The 26,341-nt window shown below is 39.0% G+C and overlaps 1 protein-coding gene across 1 annotated transcript in view; it reads right to left on the reverse strand.

Moving 5' to 3' along the window:
- The window catches only part of cntnap2a (contactin associated protein 2a), a 327,533-nt gene that overhangs the window by 115,190 nt on the left and 186,002 nt on the right, over positions 1-26,341 (reverse strand). Inside the window, exons 10-12 of the mRNA XM_080489327.1 lie at positions 20,628-20,777; positions 8,900-9,062; positions 4,104-4,210 (exon numbers count right to left, since the gene is read on the reverse strand). Of these exons, the coding sequence (XP_080345453.1) occupies positions 4,104-4,210; positions 8,900-9,062; positions 20,628-20,777 (420 nt within the window). The remainder of the gene's footprint in view (positions 1-4,103; positions 4,211-8,899; positions 9,063-20,627; positions 20,778-26,341) is intronic.

A 26,341-nucleotide genomic window follows, 5' to 3' on the forward strand; every position in this document is an offset into this window, starting at 1 on the left:
ATATAACAGGCAGGGAATCTGTAAGCAAGAGATACAAACAACTCACGCATTCACAGTGAAAGCCATCAATGTCCAGCCAGGTTGAAGATGCCTCAAATACCAATCATGTGGTGTTTGAGCCATCTTCAGCCAGGTTGAAGATGCCTCAAACACGACATGATTGGTATACTTAAATATCTAAATCATGTACTTTGATTGCAAACCTACTGTGTATCAACAACAATTTGCTACAACAATGCTTACTACACAAGAACAGCATTTTCCTGTGCATCATCTATTTACGCTGCTGGCACCTTCAGGAACTGTATGAACAAAGTTTAACAAAAGAAAAACTGAAGTGTATTTTGAGTGGATACGACGCAGCATTTCACCTCTGTGGGAAGCTACAAACTAGAATTTTGTGGCCGCGCCAGTGTTATTTTGGTTGCAATATCATTTTTTTTCTGTTAGGTTCATTTAAGTCACACTTTACCCGTCTCACTATATGACATAAGACCATCAATTTTGCTCTTTATCGCGCATTTCTGCTCTGTAAGCGGCCAAACCACAACATCTATATGTGCCATTTAGCCATATACTGTGGTCATCCATCATAGTTAACACGAGTAACAGGCTCTTTCTGAGAATGGAAGCAGGGGGAAATAATTTGTTTTCAAAAGTAGAACACAAAAGAGACAAAGTCCTTATGTGAAGAAATACCTGAACGATCTACTTCAGTGCAGATAGTTATAATACTATAACGTCAATTGTATACTGTATGATGCCTACATATACAATTTCTTAGATCATTGTACTGTTTTCTTTATGTAACTGACTAGAAATTGAACCAAGCCAAGTCCAGGAATGATCTAAAGTAACACATGGGTGTTTTCTCTCCTTGAAGTGAACACTTCCATGTGGTTGTCTCTCCCATCTCTGTTGTGTCCTTTCAGCTCCTGTCAAGAATTGGTGTTTGTCCAACACACCCCAGCAATCTATCTGACAACATATTGATGTTATGTTTGTGTCGGAACAACTCAGACAGACAGCGATGGGCCAGGGAAGGGAATTACACCTCCAAGTGGAACATGAGTTGGAGTGAAACTTTCTTGACTGAAATGTGACTGATCAGAGGGATTGTGCAATTTATTTATTTTTTTTCATTATTTTGATTATTACTATTTTTTTTAATTCTGTTCAGCTCATGAAGGTTTTTCATCACACGTTTTGCTGAGAAGATATTCTTTTATAGCAGACTCTTGTCCAGAAGGAGTGGCCCTGCAGAGAGATCTTTAAAAGACCAACAGAGTTGTTAAGCCTGAGGATGTTACACTGGTTCAAAGCCAGTGGCCAATGATCACATCACAGGGAGAGCTTAATAAGTAGCATTTCTCAGAGGATTGCATTACGGATGTATGACACTGCGAACATTCTATTTTAGAAGATAAGAGAGTCAGACAAATTGATCTGAAGGGAATGTTATTTGACTATAAAATAAGTGAATTAAATAGACTGCGCTTATTAATTTCAGAATAACATTTTGGGGTTAATATAAAGGGCTTGAAAAAAAAAAAAAGGAAACTATTGTCACACAAATGTTCACAGAAACGCACAACTTTAGCAGATCAAAACACTATTGTACACTATATAAGAAGCTTTTGAGATTTGACAGCCTTTAACTTGGACAACAGCCCAAGGACAATTACATTTTCAGTTTCAACATACAGCATACATACAATTTTCCTACTGAAGAAAAGCAACAAATCTTGAAAATACAATAGAAAATCTAAAAATGTGATAGTGCTGGTCTAAACAGTTCAGTGAAGAATTTGAAAACACTTTCATTATGTTGATTTTTGAAAGAAAAAAAAATATGTCCATCTTTACCAATTAATCTTCCATCAGTCCACATGTTATTAGGTACCTAATAAATATCAGATCACTTCAAGGGGACCTATATGTTTGTATTGCACTTGTAAACTCCTTCAAGGACTACAGGTGAATATCGTGCAGATGCTTGCCAACTTCAAGAACTTCCTCAATTTACATAATGCGCTTTTAATAAATGTCTAATCCCAAGCAAAAAATAAATAAAAAATCAACATTTTTGTAACTCATCCTGCTTCCATTAAGAGTGATTATAACTAAAAGCCCACATAATTAACCCTTTCAGAAAAAAAGCAATACCGAGAGGGACTCTCTCAAACTTAACACATATAAGTCATTAGACATTAGACAAGTCTTACCAAATTCTCTGTTAAGGATTATTAAAACTGATTTTTATGCTTCAAAAGAGCTGAACAACTTTTCAAACTATCAGCCAGAAAGGGGAAAAACAGAAATACATTTTTCTTCTTATTATCCAAGAAAGCACGAAGTGCCAAAGTTATTTTTCAGCCTGTTTCTAATTCACCCATGATACACCCACAGGCAGCGCTGACCAGCTTATAGTTGCATGCCCAAGCAGTGGCATTTAAAAAATGAGAAAATAATTATTTATCTACCCTCCCTGCCCACAATGTACTGGCTACTACCAGATTTGACTCCGGTTTCCGGTCCCAAACCAGACAGCCTAATCTGCTTCAGCTGTCTCCTACTAGTGAAGTAGTTGTTCATAGCGTCTCAGAAGTCAAATTTCAAATCAGCCTCTTGGCATTTTTGCACATGTAACATGGCAGATTGCAATGCATTATCCAGTAAGTATGTCCACATGGAACAGCCATAACATTATAATAATATTGAATGTTGGTTGTCAATTTATAAAGGCACACTGGGAGGAGCATTTTACACAGAAATTGAGCATTTGTTCTTAAAGTGAATCTCTTAGAAGTAGAAAAAGGACAAGCATGTGGATTTGAGTGAGTTGAGTTATGCCGGATACAAGAAATGTAGTGGTAGTCCATGATCTGATGTACCGTGATGTTTTAAAAGAAGAAGAGGAACCTACACAGTATTATCAGGTGGCCTTTCTGTGATAAGTCATCAATCTATGTGATCAATATTAAGGCCAGGATATACGGAAAAATGAATTATGAACAATTTAGAATTAGCGAGTTTTTTACCGTCCAGTTCACAAATATAACATTAAATACATTGTGCTTAACCTAAATGTACACAATTAATTGTATTTCCTGTGTTGATTGAGCTCACATCACTCACAATACAGCTATGAAAGGTAATTGAACCCTGGATTTAAAACCCATTTGAACATGTCTTTGTAGTAATCATCAGTGCAATTAAGATGCCCTTCATCAGCAATTCTCTTGACTTCATTTGACAGCATTTGAATTATTGGAATTAGATTAATTAAAGTTTCCTGACTGATAGATTTGGAGTCATGGTCATGATAAATCAGTAAAGCTTCAGCCGATTGACAGCCACCTTGACATTAATCGGCACCTTCTTAAACAAGAACAATTCAACTCTTGATAATGGCAAGCAGCAAAGGCCCCGAAGCAGCTTCAACTTATGATGCTACTTCCACCTTACTTCAATATGGTAGGATGTTTTCATGTCGGTGTGCACATGCAGAGGAAGAAGTAGACAAATCTTGCCTTAAGTATTTTTTGTTATGACAATCTGCATGATGTTTTCTCCCAAATGGTAATTTTATCTTTTAAACGATATATTCAGAATAAAATATCTCACCTTTCACTTTAGACCTCTTTTATGTCAACGCTGGTATTTTATTTATATACATAGGCACAATGTTTCCTACTAATCTTTTTATGAAAGACCAAATTATTTATAGCATTTGGGAAAAGGGATGGCATTCTCATATTTTAAGACTTTAAAGAATACTGTTTCTGCTTCTTACTCTTTCTGATTGTGCTCTCTTTGTGTGCTGAGGCTTTCCGGGTCAGACTACTTTTTCTCTGACCAGAACAAAACACACAATGTTGGGAGAAAAGCCCTGCCTCTGAGCACTTCAAAAGTTCATCTGTCCCTCTGCTGAGAATTGTGGCTTTGAACAGAGGAAAGGCTTAATCACTCTAAGGCAAAAGGGAGAAAGCCAAATCAACACACACACAGACAGACACACAGACAGACAGACACACACACACACACACACACTGCTCAGACGAATAAAACTTGCATATGTATTCACACATGCATATACTTACAAGTGTGGCAAGTGGCTCCAGTGTATCCTGTTCCATCACAGGTACAGCTGAAACTGTCCCACGTCTGTTTACACCGCCCGCCATGTTCACAGTGATTCGGCATACACCTGGGTGGGTGAGAAAAATACCACTTCTAAATATTTGCAAAACACATACGTTCTCATTGAGGAAAGAAAAACATGCATTGCTTTTTATACTTATAGTAAATAAATCACATCCAGCCATGTAAACTGTCCCCTATCATACTTGGATTTATAGGATCAAGATGTTTTCACATGATGGCTTTAAGCCTTGGCATGCTCATGTTGATAATCTCATTTCTAATAGTAAAATCCATGACGCTGCTTGTTAAGAGGCCGTCAAATAAGTGAGTTTTAAATCTAGTACTGACACAATAAACACCTTTGTACATCACAGTGAAAAAATTATCCATCATCCATCTGTTACTGTCTAAAACATGGTCATGTTTAGTAAAAAACACATTGGATGTTGAGCAAACTGTACGCTATAACTTTAATAGCAGCAGACATCCTATAAAGTGAACAACTTCAGTGTTGTCTAAAGCTTTGGTTCCCCGTCTGGGATCCTCTTAAGGGGGCGCCAGAGATCATCCTTGGGACCGAGGTTCTCGTCACCAATGTTTGGCTTCACTGTAATATAATGTTATGGTATTTTTGCATTATCCCAGATCTGAGAGGAGGTCTATAGCCTGTCTTAGGCAAACTGGAGGGTTCAATGGGGGGAAATATAGAAGGATAAGGAGTTTCCTATGTACAGGTTTGAAGGGTTAAGGCACCCGTTTCTGTTTTGGATAACTAATTGTATATAATAATGTGCCTTTTGTGTGTGTGCAGGATAAACTGTTCCAAAGTGGAAAAATAAAACGGAAAAGGAAAGCTGGCTCCAAGTGAGTAGGCCTGTTCCGTGTAAAGAATGAACCTCGAGCACACTCAGGTTTTATTTTAAGATAGCAGGGGATCTGTATAACAAAAATGTATAATTTTGTGAGTGTGGACTGATGTATGATTTATGATTGCATTGAACTTGGGTCTACCATAAATACACTGATACAAAAAAAATAGAACTGCAAGTGGGAATGAGACTGGTTTGAAAGAACAATTGTTTGAACTGATCTATTTAATTCTATTAGTGAAAGCAATTGAAATGTCAGCTTGGTAAAGACATCTCAAAAAAGCCATGAACTTGCTGACTCGCTTTAAAACCAGCATCTATATATATATATATATATATATATATATATATATATATATATATATATATTTATTTTCTATTTTTTTCGTTTTGGTCTTCACCTGAACTAAAAATGTTGCAGTTAGGCTTTTAAAAGTGAATAACCAGCTGCATATCCAAAAATACAAACGAGAAAGAAAAATGTCGTTAGAAATGTGACATATGCCATCCCGCAGATAAAATGTTAATTTCTAATGTTAATATATAGTCACAGAATACAAGCGTTTTCACTGATCAATAGAGCAAATTATTGAAATTGTCTGTTCAGAAAGCAGCATCTACTGTTCACCTTGGTAAACTGATGACGATGTACAACGAATCATAGTTGTTTCTATCATGCCACAACAAAGAGAATCTGTGCAAACACAGAGAGAACTAAAGTTTTGTATCTGCCCTCACTGACAAACATTCAAACTGGAGAGCAGGAAGTGACACGTTTGGGGTTAACCATGCTGGCTGTCATTGTGCAAGTTTCCATTTGTTATGGTTTAGTATTCACATTGGGGTGAATGCGAGCAAACACTGAGTCAATGCAGAATTAAGTATACGGCAGTCAACACAGCTGTTTTTCTTGTTGAAATTTGAATACCAATTCAAATCCAGAGCACATCAAAGTCCCATGGTTTGATCTGCCTGACGGCCTGCTGGGGATCAACCCCAAGGCACTGTAGTCTTAAAGCTGGGTTTTCCACACATGCACTCAAAGGTTATGTGATAGGAATATTTATGTCTTCTTATTTGAATGACTCAAAATGATGTTAACAGTAAACCCAGCTGGAGGAAAAACAAACAGTGACTCATGAGAGCTGTAGGGGTCCTTTAAGATGCTGAGCTCATCTTCAGCCGCTCTGGGAGTTGGACAGTTAAGCGGCACAGAGACTTTCCTTCTTCTTAACCAGACAATATGAACACTGTTGCCATGCCTTCAGTAACAATGAAGCTGGCATGCAACTTGTTTGTATGATATATGAAGAGTTCAATGGCAGTAGCAGGTTTATAAGTGCATCCAGAGGAAGAAGAAAACACAGCATTTCCGAATAAACACCCTCTACTTTAAGGATATTTGGTTTCTGATTGATGCAGAGAAACATTCCTTGAATGGGTCTGGCACTGTCTGCCCTCCTGCCAGATAGAGCAACCACAGACGGGTTCAAATTGGTTTGTCTAAGCACATGACCGAACATGTGAGTGCCCTGTGGCTGGAAAAAAAGAAGACAAAAAACCACGTCCGACAGTGTGACACTGCTTTACATGACACTGTATAGTAGGTACATGAGTGAAGATAAAATGTCATTGTCCTTTTACAATAGTGAAAATCTATAAAGAGATAAAAGCATCTTGAGAGCATTTGTATGGGTTTGTGCGCAATTGCGTGTGCTATTGTGGCACCCTCACAAATTAGCAGTGACATTGTGGGGATTTGCATGGCCATGGTGTGTCCGCGTGAGAGTAAGACTATTTCTTTCTTTCTTTCACCATCTCACCCTAAACAGAATCCCACCGTGGAATGGCATTGATCAAAAGGAGGTCAGACAGGGCTATTGAACTGCCTTCAAAGACATTCTGATTAGTTAGATGGTAACACTGCACACATTCATCTTCCTTGGCAGAACAAGGCCCACCTCCAGTACTGCAGGGCTGATACACAGCATTTGAAGTAATAGAGGTGGGCAATACTGCAAATAGCAAGGATAGAAACATGGACCTTCTTTGGACCTTCACACAAATTTGTTCTAAAACTCCCGACACAGTCAGCCATGCTGCTAGCAACTATCAGCAGCACTAATGCCCGGCAGTCACCAATAGTAATAATAATTTCATACTACATTACCTCACATCGGCTTTGCAAAGGCAAAACAAATGGTAACAAAAGACTGCGAGCAATTACACAAATTATACCCAGGTCATATGCGGAGCTGAAAGGACAGTAAATCTTGGACATTTGTAAAACAGTCTGGTACATGGCTCCAAATGAAGGCTAATGCTGCTCGATATGTCCTCAAGATGCGAAGTCGGCAAAAACACATTACCCCAAAGCATCAGAACACGTTGCAGCTGCATACAGATCACTAGTTTTTCGCAGACATGAGTGACAAACTGGCTAACAGATAAACTCTGGGTAGAGACGGTGGCAAAGTCAGAGCGGATGATGGTCTTTCATGCAGGAGAAAGGACAGCTACATAGGTAAAAGGATGATAAGGTATGGGTCAAGATGAAAAGAGGAAGGCCAGCGACGGGTTTTATTGATGCAGTGGGAGAAGACATGCAGGCTGGTGTCGGAAAGAGAGACAGGGTATTATCAGAAAATGATTTGTTGTGGCAACTACTAATGGGGGAAATCCCCAAAGAAAAAGAAGATGAAGAAGAAGATGAATGAGGAGAGTCCCATTCAGTATGTGTGCCAGACAGAGGCAAGAATTAAGTTGAACAGCTCCAGTGATCAAGTAGGTAAAAAGTGTTAAATTGGTCATGATTTAGCAAATCGTCAAATCATAAGAAAGTCGAGGCAACCATCTGACACCAAAAAGTGTCGTTTTACTATCGCACACACACGCACACACCGCCACACACACACTGACAAAATGAAGAGAACATCCTATTTGTAGATTTGCTTTCTTTAGTGCGGAAGATTTTCAAATAAAAGGCCGAAACACAACTGAAGACGAAAACACATCTTAAGACGTGTAATTCTATTTTGCAGTTTAGAATAGTCCAGCCAACATAATCTTTCTTGGTAGGACTAAACAAATATTGACAAACATGAGCAGAAAGCCAATCACTATTATTTGTAATGTGCGAACTCAGATGTAACACGGGATCTTGTTTTAAACGCTGAGGTTAAACCTGTCTTCACAGTTTAAATGTTTTGCACACAGGCACCCATTTTGGAGTAAACAAACACTCAAATAGTGCTCCGGGCATGGATGATTCCATGTATGGCAAATCCATCCCAATGTTTTTTTGTCTGGTTCATGACAAGGAAATAAATTGAAATGTCAACAAGTTGTAATGAATGTTTCCAGTGAGCCAACATTGGGACGTGCCGTGCGAAATTTCCAGCTCTGTTATACTTGGCAATATAATAGAAAACTGTTGGGCTCATTTTTGATGTTTGATTAGGATCATACATTGTTTTCCAAGTAGCAAACCTCTCTTGTTTTTGGACTTTCAAATTAAATCAAAATAAGTGGGGGGAAAAAAAAAAAAAAAAAAAAAAGGAGTGTTAACACACTTTTTTTTTTACTGTGAATCCACCCCATCAATTGTATCTCTTTATCAGTATGACAAGCACATACAAAACCAGCCACACACACATATTCTTATGCTGCTACACAGACAGCGAAGTCAGGCCTGAGTCATAAGTCTATAGATAAGAATTCAAAGGCTCCACATAACACTTGTGTTTGCTGTGTGACTCTTCTCATTCAAAGCCGTTTGATTTATGACACTCGTTCACGTGCTCTGCATATCCCTGACTGCGTATTATCAGTGACAGACAATTGTGGGGATGTGTGTGTGTGCATGCAGCAATTATCGTCGTTACCTGTCTATTATTGCACACATGTCCAGGCTGACATTCTCAAAGGCTCCCACGGTTCCTTTCTCCACTGCATGCAAATCCGCAGGTTGGTCATCGACGAGGATTGCTTGCATGCACCCCTGAAACGATCGCTGGGATGGCGGGAACAGCGTTTGCAAAAAATACCCTGCAACAATAAAAGAAGCAGACAAAAGCACAGAGTGAACTATCGATACTTGATTTTTATACTTGTGAAGTAAATTATAGATTAAAAAAAGAAAAAAAAAGACTGAAAATAATCTGAGCGGGAACGGAAGCAAAAGAACAATGGGTGAAATAGTCTGAGAAAAATATGATGGATATACCTTTTTTGATCCACAATTTAAAAAAACATAATGAAAAAAAGACCTTCTGTTGAAGTAGACATCAAACATAACAACGGCATTATCCTTGACGAGCAACAACAGACTTGGCTGCCGGTACCTGCTTATTCTTGCCTTTTTTTCTTTTTTCTTTTTTTTTTACGGCCATGAACCTTCATCAGTCGTCTTGTTTTAGAGCTTATCCACAAGGCCCATTAGTCTTAATGCAGATGCGAAGAAAGCAATAGACTAGAGGACATACAGATTTTACTATATACTGTATCGTTACGACATACAGGAGTCAATGGCCCGTCCAGAGGCAGCACTGGGCCTTGACTGAAATGAGGACAAGGATAGGACGAACCTGTGGGTGGGCAACACACAGTGTTTGTGTGATCACTATATTATTATTTTTTTCCTTAATGAATCATAATGCTCGTTGTATCGTGCATGTATAAATCTGGGTTTGTGTACCTGCGTACAGTATACGAGGGCAGTGCATACGATATACGTACAGGCAGTGACTTATAGAGGAGACAGGGACTTAGAATTTAGTCTCTGCCACAAGCACACAGGTCACTCATAAAACACTGCTGCTCAATGACATCTCCATCATTGTGATGTTATAGCCTGTCATACTCTGCAGCATGCCTATCAGCCACAAGGCCAAAGCATGAAAGAGGCTTATTACGGAGGGCATATGCACTGTGTGCGTGTGCGCAGCAGCATTATTGTGGTTTATATGACTGGCCAACATAAAGCAAATATAAACCAGGAGAAAAGAACATTGTGTTGGCTTGTGTGTGTGTGTGTGTGTGTGTGTGTGTGTGTGTGTGTGTGTGTGTGTGTGTGTGTGTGTGTGTGTGTGTGTGTGTGTGTGTGTGGAATTCATCCCTTTCTTCACATCCTCTGACTTTCATTTTCCTCCCCCAAAACCTTCTCCTGTCATTCTTACCATCTGTCTCTTCCCTGCTACACCTGCCTGCTGTTTTTTTTTTTTCCAGAGGAGTGGGAGACAGACGGAGAAAAAAAGAGAGGGAGACTTTGGACGTGAGAGAGAGAGAGAGAGAGAGAGAGAAGATGGGAAACGGAGCAGACTACAACTGGCTGGCAGCACTTTGTGTCCTGTGGATAGCTTATGAATGCAAAGGCAATGTTGTCTTCCTGACAGTTTTGGCAGAATAAGCAGAGCAATGCATGAAACAATGGAAGGATGGATTTACGTTGCAAGGCCATAGAAGCTGGAATAGGTGTCTCTGCTGCTCCGGAGAAGCTGGCAAATTGGTATCGTCTCACAGGGATCCTCTTTCTTTAATGTCACTCATTTTCCCCCTAAATATGGTTCATTTTCTAGAGAACTAACATTTGAACTCATTAATTGCTTCAAATTACTTCTTGAATTGATGACTTTTGCCTAAAAAGAAACTCTCAATTTGACAGTTTATCCTAGATAAGGTCAAGGTATCTTAGAATATGCATTTCATATGGAACTCAACTCTAATTCAACATTTAAAATGATCCTTAAATCTTCTGTGTGCAAAAAGAAAAATTCGCTGCGATACTGGACAGAGCCCTTGTGTCACTTTGAGGAACACTGGAAATGTTGATCCGAGCATCATAACAGAGATTACATTCAATCAATTGTAGGATAAATAACAATAAAACGAAACGCTTATTGGTATTAGTCAAGCTTCATTATCAGCGCAATGCAGCTATCCTGGTAAAAAAAAAAAAGAAAGAAAAAAAAGGGAGATCCAGACACGCAGAAGTCCAACAGAGACAAAACATAAGTGGTCATACATCTGTACACCCTTGAGCTGTCAAACACACACATAGCAGGAATCCCATCAGAGAGGGGGCTCAACATTCTTTCTTCATTTCAATGACGTTGTGAAGGTTTTAATTTGTAGTATCCGCGGACAAGCGCTCTATCTCCCATAACCCATAGGAACAACACCAATAATCCCCTGCAGGCTTGTTGGCGCTCGATGACAGCTTCCCTGTTGTGCCTAAAGAGCTTCTTCTTATAATACGCAGAGAAAGAGAAGTAGCTTCCTTCTACCTGGGCATGGTTCGCTCTTGGGCTGCTTCCACATCCCATCGCATTTAGCGGCAGGTGCCTGCTTCCAAAAGAGGCAGACTGGAAACCTGCCAAATGGCTCGGAGGTAAATTATTAAACAAATATTCAGGGAATGTAACTCACAACTTATCCGGAAGAGACGCAAACTGTTGCCAAAAACAATATGTAGATTCTTAAAAAAAAAAAAAAAAAGAAATCTCTCCAGGGGAAAAAATAAGCGCTTATCTACTGACCACCTGCCGTAATTCCTCCATAAGCCATTTTCCACACCTGTGAAACAAACACTACTTCTTATAGAGCACTGTCAAACAAACATATTATGCATGAATGTCAAACATTATTGCACCCGTGTCAAGGACAATATGCACCTGGCCTACCAGGCACATAAACAGGACTGTGCACACGTAGAGGCACACACACAAAGCATGGCCTGCTCTTTGATAAATGTGGTGTCACAGTCTCATGTCTAATTCATCACAAGCCTGAAGATGAGGAGGGAGAGCTGACAGTACCCAGAGCCATGACTGACAATGTGTAATATATGACAATGCCACTTAAATCACATAATTTATTCACACTACATGTGTTAAAAAGTGAGAAAAAAGACTGTAAACATTTTTTTTTTTTTAAATGCAGAAACAGCAGCTACCAGATTAAACAGCTGGACACTAGAACATTGCGCCTTATGTGAAAAGACCGAGTATGAAAATTCACTTACTTGTCCTACAATGGTTCTTACAAATGATTTAGAAGAAAGTATTGGATCTTAGGGTCACACACATTTTTAGTCTGGTTGTTAACACTAATCTCATGTTCTCATCTTGGTTGGCTTTTCTCCATGAAGTTTGTATATCCTCTTTGTGTGCTTGTGGGGTTTTTTTTCTGGGTACTCTGGTTTTCCCCTACAGTCCATAAACATGCATTTGACATAAGTTTTGTGACTTTAAAACAGCCATTATATTTGTTATTAGTGTGTGCGTGAATGAATCTGTCGGTCCGCCCAGTGATGGATTGGTGATCTGTACAGGCTGGACCCTGCATCCACACCTGATCAGCAGGGATTGGCTGAACCGATGCGTGGATCATGAGTCGGACAACGTGGTAAAAAATATGGACTGATTCATTTTCTAGTGGACAAACACATTAATTCAGGCATAGGATTGTATTTTTTGTTACTTTAAAGCAATTTTTCAATTTGATAAATATAAATGCCATCGATAAACCTTCCATACTGCTTTTTCTAGTCAGGCTCATCAGGAGCTGTAGCCAATGAGTGAAGTCAGATCACATCCTGCACAAAGACAGAAAACCAAACTTACGGATCCATTTAGAGTCTGAAATTAACCTCAAATCCATGATTTTGTCGTCAGATGGGCACTTTCTTTATCTCTTTTTAAATCCAATCTCAAAACCCTCCTTTTCTTATTGGCTTTTAGAGTCATGTAAGACATTGATATTCATGTGTGAGCTGCTTATTTTATGTTTCTCTGTATTTACTTTTAATTTATCTTTTAACTTTTTGCTATTGGGTTATATATTGTGTTGTTGTAGTTGTTTTAAAGTGCTGTATCAATCATGATGGATCACATTTTATAGTGAGAATGGAGTACTTGGAGAAAACCAACAAAAACTAGTGGATAACATGCAAACTCCACCCAGAATGAACCTGGGAAATCTTTTCACTGTGAGAGAGTCATGATCAGATCACCATGCAGCTCCTCAATATGAATTGCATGTAATTACAATGTAACTTGTTTTTTTTTATTAATGTAAATCAAGTTAAATGTTATATTTTCATTCAAGAAGCCCAATATTACTGTTACATTACAACAGAAAAACACAATAAAAGCCATTTATTCAAATATAAAATAAGAAAGAAGATGGTGCATTTCCCAAAAATGATATATGAAGAATCAGTGAGTGAAGAAATGGTAATATGTGTAATATTTTAGCTCTTAGCAGAGGAGTGAGATAGCAAAACGAATGTGGGAAGCGCTGCAAACGCGTTTCTTTCCCCCCGCAGTTATCAAACACCGGAGTGCTTCAGGGTGGAACGTCCCATAATCGACTGCTCTCATTAATGTATCCATTTGTCCTCTGGTCCTGCAGAGACGAGCGTGGCTTTATGGCCCTGTGTATGTGCACGTCTCTGTTTGCCCGAGTGTCCGTCTGTCTTGCCTCTCGAGAAATTCAATTTGTGGACGTCCTGTGTCAGTTTCCTACTAATTTCTCAAAGCACGGCGTCAGGAGTGAAAAACTACTCCCCGTAAAATAGGCTTTGGGTACAGGTGACTGCCTCTAAAAGCAGGCGCGTGAAGGATTGACGAGCAGAGATGAGAGGAAGAGAACAGACGGGAGGATGCACGGAAAGAGGATGACCTTCTGAAAGAGGAGGGTGACGACCATAAGGAGATAAAACTGTGAAAAATAACTAATTGGGCATGGGAAAAACTTTAAGCAAAGAAAATAGTAAATCACTTGTTGGGCTGATTTTTAAACACAATGTTGTTACATTGAAATTCCAAACAAAAAGTACTTGGTTGTGAGGCTTCAAAAATAACTCTTATATCCATCGGAAAATCTTTGCACCTCGCTGCTTGCATTTTCTTCTGCTCACCCATCACGATACATTCAAGCTCTTTAAGTCAGCAGGAGGGCCTCTCCACAATGACAGATTTCATCTGTCTCCAAAGGTTTTCACTTGGATTTAGGTCAGGACTCACTGCTGTCCAGTTAAAAACAGCCTGTTCTTTTCATTGCAGCCATTCTTTTGTGCTGCTGGATGTGTGCTTTGGGTTGCTGTCCAGCTGAATGACCCGAGCCTTTCACCTTAAACTTTTTTTCTGACACAGGGCACACAATGTTTTTTCTAGAATCCCCTGGTAATCTTTAGATGTTATCATTTCGTCTTTGATACCTTCAAGAAAGCAGTGAAAGACGCAACATAATAACATGACAGCGCCTCACAAGTCTTTTAGTGTAATTTCAATGGGCTTAATTTGTCACCTTATGAAAAGACTCATGCGCTTCTTTTTAAAAGAGCTACATTTTGGTTTAACCTCTCCATAGAACAATATTCTGGTGGCACTGTGATAATTCTTGTTTTTCTGTGCCTTTCATTGCGTGCGTCATCTTTGGCTTCCATTCATTCATTCATGGGACCTTGTTGGTTCAGTGTTTGACGTACAACACTTTAACCACTTTAAACTATCCGGGCTCAGGCCGAGGCTCTTTTGACGCCCTGCATGTCATTTTTTCTTTTTCATTGAACTTTAGAAGACTTACCTCATACGTTTTTTATTAGCTCCATATCAATTTTACCTGTTTTATGAATGTTAAACTGTGAACATAGTAAATTCAATCAACCAAGGCCCATGATTTCCCTGAAGCAGAGAATTCATAGAATCGTGGCATCAACGTGATGTTATAAATGTGGAAATGAGTTGGCCTTTTTAAGCCAATAATATCGTTCACATTTAGCAAGAGTCCAGATAGTATAAATGCCCCCAGCAGGGATGACAAAAGACTTTTTAACCAAACAATAAAAGAAGATAATGCTAATACAAAATTATATCAGAAAGGGTGGGAAACACACTGCTCACTGCTGAAGATAACCGCAAACATGGCATGTTATCATAGCTTGTGTCTGTATTTCAGTTTTTGAATGTCAAACTGCTTAGAAATGATTAAATGGAACAAAAATTATTTCGAAGAAAGCAATTTGGAAAAATAAGACATCGAATTTGACAAAAGTAACATAGATTTGATGGGGTGATGCATTAAGTGTGTCAGGTGGGACTTCCACATCTTTGGTAATAACAAAGTAGATGATATAAATCAGAGTCTTAACGATTTTAACAGTTTAACAGGACACAACCAGCTTTTTTTTTTTTTTTTCATCATCAAAATAACTGAATGCTCGCGACTGCAGGATGATGCCTTTTGGCTATATACAGTACAGTTCAACATATCAAAGCATTGTTATTCCTGTTTGATAACTTAAAACATATACAATTTATTAGTATTATTTTGCAAATATATACAGAAGTAGTCAGTGTGTCAAGTTAGTGTGAGTGAAACACTTCACAGCAACTGAATCTGTACATATATATGCATACATGACAATATCAGAGAAAAGTTGAACAGTTAACAGTAAAGAGAAAAATGGAAAATGTGCATGGTGTGCATGACTTTCAATTCTAAACAAATTTAATTGATTTGCATAATGTGCCATCATGGTTATCTAAATATATTACATGTAACCACTTATGTAAATTAGATAATTTATTTGGTTAATAAATGCATTAATTAGCAAAGATGTCAGTAGACTTGTCTTTTTATAAGACACAAGGGGCATTAATATTAATGTTGAAAGCTTTATGGAGTGCTGCTGCTATGTTTAAAATCAGTTTTCCCTTTCCATGTGAAAGCCACAGATTAGAATCCTGCCCTTGTGCAAAGAGGGAACTTGTAGTTTTCTGTCATATTAGTGTCTCCAAAAATATCTCAACTTGGACATAATCATCATTGATGGGACAGGCAAAACAAGCTGAACCGTCTTTATTTAAATTTTTATTCTGCCGGGCAGAAAAAGATCACTCCCCAGTGAAATGTTTTGAATATAATGGAGTTGTAGTATTTGGCCTGGAGGACAGTAAACGTAATCATGTCCCACTGGTGATGTTCTGTCCACTTAAAAGGCAGGTGAGAGGCAAGACCACTGCTGCATCTCCCAAATGCACACTCACTCACTCTCTATTTAATTAAACACAGACTGATAATTATCTCACATAATGCTTTGGTGTCAACAACCTGTGTTCTTCTGCAAGTGTGTGTGCAAATGCCAAGTGTTCATGTACCTCTATGGGAAACTTTGTTGTCCCCAGATGCACTTACCGTTCTTCTCTCTCTGCGTTCGGTCGAGAAAAACATTGTGTTTCAGACTTGGTGTAAGTCGTGCTGCATGTACTGTGCATCCCTGCATATGTGGAGCTGTCACACTTGAACATAACATTTATTAGACGTAATTTGTCTTGTTGTGGGATTTCTCCACGTTTGTTAAACACTAGACTCTTCATTAAATGAAGAGTAGAGAAACAGACTGATAGCTGAAATGTATCCGTATTTGAATGTGTTTGCATTTATAGGTGTGCTACATTTTTAATTGTAACAGAATGTGTGATATGGTGCTGTACAAAGTATAGTGTTTACAGATATTTAATTATAGTTATAGTATTACATTGGTCAAAAGCAAAAAAAAAAAAAGGTAGGAATAAAACAGTTCTTCTTCTAGCTCCTTTTTCTAACATGATACACATAAATATGTGTGATTAATTTCTTTTTTATGTCCTATCCTTAGATGATTCAAACAATTTTTTTTTTCATATTGTATACTTGTATGAAAACAACACGCTTCCCTTCATATTTAAGCACTTACTTTTACCACCTCATTTGTTGATACAAGGTTCCAATTAATAAAATTACATTTTTCCTAAGTTATGTCAAATACATCAAAGCAAGTATGTGCAAAATACAAGGAAAAAAACACCTACTTTAGTCTGGTGAGTGTATGGACATCGGTTCTACTGTCTGATTCAGATATTTTAATAAAAGATGGTGAGGAAATGTGAAAATAAGAAGTACAGACTAACAACTCAAAACAGAACATTGAAAAATATATCCCAAACATGACATGGTAGCATAGTAGTAGCACAAGAAGCCACACACTTTTATCTGGCTCTGCCCTGAGTCAGACTGAACATATCAATTAAAACAAAAACAAAGATGTTTCACTATCACCCAATGAAAATAGCACAATAAAAAAGCTGATGCCTCACCACCATTTCATGAAACTACAATCGGCAGACAAGACTTTAGGACTGTCTTAGCTGGTCTTCGCAGAACAGAGTGCTCACAAAGAGAAAGAAAATCAACTACATCCGCCCAGTTCTCTGTTATGTTATGTTATGTTATGGAGCTGTTTTTTGTTTTTGTGCACAAGATATTAAGAACCAGGTACCAGAGACCAGCAGGAATGCTCACAAGCTGAGATTTCTCAAAACGATGCTGAAGACCATATTGTTTGCTGCTGCCTTTCATTAAAGGGTTTTCTTTATGTAAAACATTCTGAATTGCCTTGCCGCAGATGTCTGCTATACAAACATAGACGCTTTGACTTACAGTAATATTTTGTGCACAAAATCTGGTTCAATCAGTGCTCACCGATCAACGACTGGTGCCACTGAAAACACAACAGATTGATGCCTTGAAGGAATGTGATTCGAAGCAGATGGCCACCTGCATGAACAACTCGCTGCAATTATCTGAAGTCCTGTCCAGTGTGTGAAGAAACATGGGCTGTTCATGATAATGTGGGTTTTCTACTAATTGAAGCTCAGTGATAAAACAGTCTAAGTCACACACAAAAAAAGTGCTGATGGAATAGTGTTGGAGAGCTTTAGGACAGCTTAATGTGCTTGGCCTCTTTGACTCATCAAGCTGAGCCATCAGAGAGAGTAATTGAGGGCAAGCCAAAGGCTAAACTATCTTTTGTACACTCAGTATATTATTCCGTTACCTTGGTTCTGGGATGGAAATTAGCCTTTGAATATGATGAGGAGGAGGATTTTGAATAAATGCCCCAGAAACTCTAGCTGATTTGTAAGTTAATGTGTTTCTCTGCAATTTGGCATTTCACAGCATTTGGTTAAAAAAAACAAAAGCCCACACACAGTCTGTCCACACAAGTTTGAAGGCATATGTGTTCAGATTCATGCAAAAATCTGATTCGGATGACTTGGATCTTAACCCTTTAAAAACAACAGTTAACAGAAAGCACTACCACAAACAGCATAAAACAACAAACTAATATAGATTGTGATGTTATCCATCAAAATAAACAGCAGAGTCTGCGCTATGAAGAATGTATGCTATGTCAAATGCTCTAAACTCAACTCCAGCCAATCAAATGAATAACCATAAATCAAAATCCATGTGGTGTCATATTGTCAAGCAACTTCCAAGTCACATTCCATGATGAGAATATGAGGTTTTAACATATTTCAAAGCACCAGATGAGAGGACAAAAATCTAGGTCATAAGGTTTAAGGTCTTATTTATATGTATGATATGCATTTCTCAAGTAAACCAAAGCTTATCATGAGGACGTTAGGATCAAAGGTAAAACACTTCTGCGGGCTGGAAACATCCTGCAGTCGTACGTTCACTTTCTCACGAAAGAGATTTCAAATCTGGACTGAGAACTGGCTTAAATAGTTTTCAAAAATACCTTTGTAAAACCTGAGAAAAACTTGGTGGCCTAAATATCACTTTGTACTCCTCTCCATAGTAATGATCAACAGTTTTGTATCCCCTGCAGCCTTCCAACTTGTGTTTACCACAAGGCTCCTTGCTCCTCAGCATTCAGTGTGTCATGTAAAATTAACGAGTAAAACCCCAGTCACAGCTGCTGCCAATTTAGCCGGCACACTGCCTCCGTCAGTGGGGAAAAAACGCACAGAAAAACAATAGGATATCTCTGAACTGTGTGTGTGTGTGTGTGTGTGTGTGTGTGTGTGTGTGTGTGTGTGTGTGTGTGTGTGAAAGACTGTATGTGCAAAATGCGAGGTGATGTATTATATCATACTGTAATGGGAATTCTATTTGTCTTTTTCCACCACAGCTCAGCATAGTTATTAGCCAATAATAAAGGCTCGTGTTAAAGGTAGTGTCCGCCCGTCAATTCAATACCCACGTCAGGAGGACGTGCTCCTCTGCCGTCTTGAACGAGTAAAGACGTTACAGAGATGCTTTCCTCCCAGCCGTTATTGACATGCAGCTCGGCTTACTGAAATCAATAAATCAGTAATTTCATCAGAATGGAGACTAAAGGATCAAATGAAAGATGAGAGGAAGACCCAGAAAAGAAAGACAAGGTAAAAAAAAAAGAGAAGGCTGAGCTCAAATCAAAAAAACAATAATATAGAACAGAGACAAACTGAAAGCTTCTGCAGAATCTAAAATTGATTAGAAAAAATAGTGGATAGTGCACTACAGAGTCGTACAAGTCCTTTCTTGTTGTGGCCATTACACTGCATAACACTTCCTTGTGAATAGTGCCTGTTGTGTGTTTCTGTCAATTCCACTCTTCCATGCATATATTAGTCACAGTTAAGTCTTACGCACATTAATATTTACTTATTGAATTTTTAATCGGACTAATTTGATATTTTAACATGTATTGTGTTCTATTCCGTTTTAATATGTATTATGTTCTATTCTGTATCAAGCAACACTGTAAAATAATTTCTATCTGGGATTAATAAAGTATTTTCTATTCTATTCTATTCTATTCTATTCTATTCTATTCTATTCCAATAAACATTTGATATATTTTCAAAGAGCACCATCATCACAGACGTACAAAATTCCCTCAACACTAGCGGGGTGTAAATTAAAATAGACAAAGTAACAGAAACACCTGGAAGTGTGTGTTTTTGTGTGTGTGTGTGTGTGTGTGTGTGTGTGTGTGTGTGTGTGTGTGTGTGTGTGTGTGTGTGTGTGTGTGTGTGTGTGTGTGTGAGATGTGCTCTGATTGTTACTGATTGGCATGAGGAAATGGTTTTGCTTGATGGAGAAGATTGTGCTGCGATTCGGAAAGAGAGGGACAGAGGGCTGATGGAGCTATCAGAGCCGGACAATCTCTCTCAGTTACTGTAATTTCATACAGGTGCTCAATACGCACACGTGCACATACGCATACACATGCGCACACACACGCACACGCACGCTTAGATATGGACCATCTTCCAAAAGATGGACAGCTGTGTCAAGCATCATTAACATGGCATCTTCCTAATTCGGACAGATTGAGGCTGCTGCATGTATTATCTGCTGCTGTGTGTGTGTGACTGTGTGTTAGTGTGTGTTTCACACCATATCTGGTGTTGTTGTCCTGTCTGGGTTTTTGCCAAGAGAGCAAATCTTAATTCTGAGCAGTATCAGACAAGATAAATGATTTGGAGACATAATAAGCCTAAAGAAAATATTAATAATACCTGTTTGCACATGAGTTATCGTAGGATTGTGTGTTGAAAGCTCACTTTACTTATATATTGTCATTAGAAGCTATGTGAAATGTATTAGTGAGATTAATATTACTTGTTCAACACACAAGTAGTTGCGAGTAGTGACTCGTATCTTGATGCCTCCCAGATGGCCATTATGGGAATATGTGAGAGCGTGAGGATGGATTGAAGTGGAAGTGCGAGCTTTGCTGCTCCGTGGTGAAGACACTGGGGTGACCCTTACCTCCCAGGTGATAGGTTCCTCCCGTAGTGATAGTTAGAGGTGTGGTGGAGCGCACAGCCGATGACTCCTCGCCATCTATAGTCAGCATGGCAAAGTTCTCCTTGGCGACCAAGCGTATTGCGTGCCACTGGCCGTCGTTCAGACCTGAACCTGGAGAGTGGGAGAGGGAGAGGAGTACTTAGAAAATTGTAATAGTGTCAATTCCAGGTATGATCTTTTATTTCTTTGGAAATCGGGTGCCCCGTTCAGCAGTCACCCCTTCTACCTCTACCCTTGCCTCCTCTAAATGATATACCAACCATCTCCATGTCCTCCTTAACTACATATATAAATCTTTCAAGTCTTTTTCTTTTCCTTGTGAATGGCAGCAGTGTCCAATATATGTATTATCTCTCCTCAGCGCATGTCCATACCATCTCAACCTGGTCTCTCCAGCTTTATCTCTAAACTGCTCTGATCTGTCCTTATTTGATACTCTCCCATTCTGGTCACTCTCGGCGTCTTCATCCAGCTCAGCCTCCTGTCTTTTGGACAGTGCCACTTTCTCCAACCCATACATCATAGCAGATCTCACTACCATCTTGTAACTCTTCCCTTTCACTTTGGCTGCGATCTCTCCGTCACATCAGCCCTGACACTTGACCCCACCAACTCCATCCTGGCTACACTCCTCGTCACCTCTCTGTGCACTGTCCATAGCTCTGGAAGGTTGACCTAATGTACTAGAACTCATACACCTTCACATCTCTTTTATTCACACACACACATCTTTTATGCTTTATGTTCTTGATCCGGAAAAAGATTTGACTGTCTGACTTTCTTTAGCCGTATCACTAATATTATGGGGTTCTGTCTATTTCGATTGACAGGGATTTCTTTCGATCACACCTTGATTTGTGAGTTAAGACATGCCCGCTTGAGAATCTTCTTCCTGGCTCTCGACTGCCTTTTTGTTTTTTGTTTTTTTGCTTCACATTCACATCAATTCTTCTCCCTTCTCTTTTGTTCTTGCACTTCTTCCTCTGCCCCTCTTTCCTTGCAGAGTGCTACTTCCACTCTCAAGGCCCCTGTGTCTCAACTCCATTAACTCTCAGAGAACCCTGTTTCCGCCTGAGTACCCAAGTGCATGCGAGTGCGCTTTCTCCGTGCATGCGACTTTGAGCATTCGTGCAAGTGTCTGCAAGTTTGTTGTGTGTCGCATACGTTGTGATATGTGTGTGTTTCACGCATACAACTCCTGTGGTCTCCTTTCTCCTTTCCCTTGTAGCTCTGCTCCATTAAATATGAGTGATGTTTTGGAAAGGGACATTACTATTGGAGCTGAGAGAGAAGCCAGCTCACTCTCATCGCCCTCTCCTTCATATATCACTTCATACTGACACCAATCTCTATTCATCCTTCTCCCTGTCCCTGATTCTTCTGTCTCTTAGGCTCCATATCCTCTCCAGTATATCCGCATTTAACTTTTCTCTTTTTTCCTTTTGTCTTTATATTCATGTTCTTTTGTGGCCATCTGCTGAGTGTTTTTTTCTTTTAACTGGGTATAGTTCACTGCTTCAATGACTGTAATACATCGATGGTGAGGACGTTGTAGCGAAGTTCAAGGTACGGTCATGTGCAAATCACTCAGCAGCAGTTTGCATGCTCTGGCACATCTGCATGCAAGTCAATACACATATACTTGTGCCAATACATTTCTACCGTGTGTTAAAAGCCCGTTTGAACGTCTGTCAGCATTTGCTTTGTATGTTTTCATCCCCCACGAGTCTTTGCCACCCACAACATGGTTTTACATTGTTTATCTCTTCCCAGAATGGAATCGAAGACCTTGACTTTGATATCAGCAGGGAGTCTAAACTAATTAATCTGAAGCAGCGGGGTGATTGTGTGCGTATATATGTGTGTGTGTGTGTGCTTGTTCAAGGCAGTGACCACAGACATTAAGGGCCAAGATGGCCACTTGCTGGGAGGTCTGACCACTTAGGCCATGTTCTGGGCAATGCTGGTGAAATATGCACAAATACACACGTGCTCACACAACCTCAAAACACTAGTTAGCATAAAAAAAGTGCAACATCAGTGAGGGAAACGTAAAAAATATTGCATGATAATGCATTTTATGTTGCGCCCGAAAGGTCATGAACCTAAAAAGAAAAAAACAGAGAGGGAAGTAGACTGATGTCTGCTATTCATAGGATGACAATAAAAAAGTACATTTTAGTAAAAGAAACGACCTTGATACTCTCCCTCACCGACAGTTACACCTCGGACCAAATATTGGCTTGATGCAATCACTATCAAGCTCTCTATAACCTCTTGAATATAATGGGAAATAGTTCATGTATAACCTTGTGTCCCCTCATCTGCTTTACATCACTTGCAATAGCTTTGAATGATGAGCTTATCAGTGACAGCAGTGTTACTGAATCTTCACGCTCCCTGCAGCAACACATGCACAAATACCCACAAGTGTCGGGTGAAACCTGGCTATTATTCTCATAATCAAACATTTGAATTTGAACTCTCTCTCTCGCTCTCTCTCTCTGTCTTACACACGCTCAGATCATGCATATGCTGGCTGTCTGACGCAGATAAAAAAAAAAAGGGCATAAACAAAAGCGAGTGGAAAGAATGAGGAAGGGAATCATTCAGATTTAACTAGATAACACTGTTTATTGGCTTGCTTTGGAGTTGTCATTCATATGCAGCAGCTTGAAAACAAAAAGCTGACCAGACACTTTGCTTGGTTTTGTTCTGAATGAAAAGGAAACAATGAAACTGAAATGCAAACTGACGGATGTTATTTCATACAAAGAAACCGTCAAAACTTTGAGCAAACAAAACAATTGGAATTAGCTGGTGAGCTATTTCTATACAATACAATCTATTCAAAAGTACAAAACTGAGTATATTCACAGTTTTTAATCAAGGATAGCTTAAATATTTTCTGAATGGAATAAATTGTCAGTTGATTTATGTACAGCCTTGTATGACCTTGGTATCACAGTGTATGCCTTACAGAGTCCTACTCTCACACTTATTTCGCAAAGGACAAGGATGTGGAAGAAAACCACATTTAAATGTACTGTGGTTTGGTGATTAGATTTCATGTCACAGTGATTGTATCCCCGGTTTGATTCTATTTTTTGTACATATGGATGGTCCCTGCATGGGCTTTCTTAAGGTACCACAGTTTCCTTTCACCTTAAAAAAAAAAACATGCATTTGTGGCCATAAAATTACACTTAGAAATGTGGAAGATGAATGGGTGGACATAAAACATATTAAATCTTTAGTGTATTTGCAGCTAGTGTATAATCAATTCAGAGACTTTGCATAAATCAATTGCCTCATAAACAACATTGGCATTTGCATTAAAAAAAAAATATATAGGTTACCAATTACATTTAAGGCCAATAATTAAAGATGCTGCTGCAATGCATGTTTCACTAATCATTATCAACAGACACATTTTTCCATTGCACTTTCACAAAAAATGTGGCGTTGGGTAATATTTGACTATGTGAGCATGGAGGCTTCTTACTTAAGACATTATTTTTGTTTGAAGAGCTGAAAACTGTATTACCATCCCATCCCAAATTTGATCAGGGACAGCAGCTTTGTGTAATTAAAAATAAAAGTGCCGCAGAAATGCAATGCCTGCGCTCATGCAACTCAACCTACATGATATCTAAAAAGTATTTTACAAAGAGCTCTGCTGCTGCAGCAGCGACTGTTGCTCCTTTCTGTCTGCGATGCATGCTCAGGAAGGCGATGGAGACGCTGACCGAGGTTTAGTAGTTGGACTGAGTTGAGAGCACGAGACACTTAGTGGAGGAGCAGAGGCTGGAACTGAGGGAGGCCAAGAACTGAACCGCAAACTCCGGTCAGTTTCTACTCATTCTGTTCATTTCTTGACCAAATCGATAGTTTCAGCTGGAACTTTGGTTGAACCTCAGTTAACTGATTCTGATCTTTATTGGAGGAAATGCTCAACTCTTAAAAATATTTATTTGCAGAGTAGCAATATAAATATCTTTTAAGTTAACCTAAGAAAAAAAATCATCCATACATGAACCACGGTGCATCTGAAATGTAACGGTTCATACATTCGAAGCGGCAGACTCATGGTAATAGTCTTTATAATGTCTTTTTATATTGCACCAATGCAAAACTGTTGTATTTCGATGTGGAAAGAAAATATTTTATTGACGAGAGATGAGGTGAGTCTAATGTCCTATCAACAGCAATGAAACCTCTATGATGTTTCAGTGATGAGCGGCAGATTGACAGCCACTAAAAACAAAGTGATGGCAATTACGGCTGAGCTGCAAGCGGGCCGGATTGAGCCGCAGCTCCAGAGGAAGATGGTGGAAGAGGCTCAGAGACTGATTTCTGGGATGTAATTACAGAATCAGAGACTTGGAAATTTTAAAAAATCTTGAAAGAGCAGTTGAGAAATGATTAGCTTTCATGCTTCTAGTGCATGTGGCAAACCTGGCAGCACCGGATTTCAGAGTGACAACTGCTGAAGAGGTGCAGAGGCTGGGGAAGGAAGCGACAGCTCTCAGGGAAGAGCTGGATAATACTAAGGCTGAATTCCAGAATTCCAGCTGACTGATGCTTCACTGAATAAGATTCAGCAGGCAGACAAGATGATATGGGAACATAAATACATTCTATTGCATTACCTTAAAAAAAAAAAAAAAAAAGAAGAAGCTAATTAAAGTTAAATAAAGACTTACTGATTTAACTGTGCTTTGGAAAAAATAACCACTTCCTTTTTAACCCTATACAGTTTCTTGTTTCTATCCATCTATCTTCCATAACAATTTGTCCAATTTAGGATCGCAGAGACAGACAGACAGCCAAGAAGAAGCATTTATGCACACCTATGGCCAGTTTGAAGACATATTCACATGCTGTACATGCCTTTGGGCTGTGAGTACTCAGAGAAAACACACGCACACACAAGGTAAACATATAAACTCCACACTGAAAGACTTCCTAAGGCCAAAACTGAACCAGTGGGAAAAAAAACTGCTAAACACTCTCCCATCAGTTTATTGTTCTTCATGAAATATTTCTCGTCTGTGTTTACTCAAAAATGTCTCCGCTGCTCTGATCACTTGAGGAGAGGTTGAGCCATTCAACAATGAAACTCCACTGATCTGAAATATATGTAGTTTTCACAAACAAGCAACCATCAAGCTTATAAGAGATGGACATGGCTGGAGGTCCTAAATTCTGTACTGTTGCAACTATCTTTTGAAAGCCTGTGAGGGGTGTCTATTACTTTAAATTCACTGCTTTCAATTAAAGAAGCATGGGTAAAAATAGATGGCTTCTAATTTCTACCATAATAGGCGGGTAATTTAGGATAATTATAAGGCAGCTGATGGGCATTCAGTCCTGTTGAATAGACTGATTCTACTGGCGAAGCAGGGAAGTGAAGTCTACGTATATGAGTCTTTAGGCAAACTGTGGCCTTTGTGATGATTCTACCATGCAGGACATGTACATCAGTATCTTATTAGACTTTTAAAGATAATTGTATTTTTCCTTTAATGTTGAAGACTGATGCACTGAATTGAAAAAGAATATTGTCCTTTTTCGCTCTTCAGGTGATAAATACACATTCTATTTATCCCTTTTAACTCTCCTATGACAGCCATGTGGCCCTTTCCACCTCTGTTCATCAGTTCATCACAAGT

The sequence above is a fragment of the Lipophrys pholis genome (genome assembly GCF_963383615.2).
Source record: "Lipophrys pholis genome assembly, chromosome: 20".
In the NCBI taxonomy this organism is placed as follows: Eukaryota; Metazoa; Chordata; class Actinopteri; order Blenniiformes; family Blenniidae; genus Lipophrys; species Lipophrys pholis.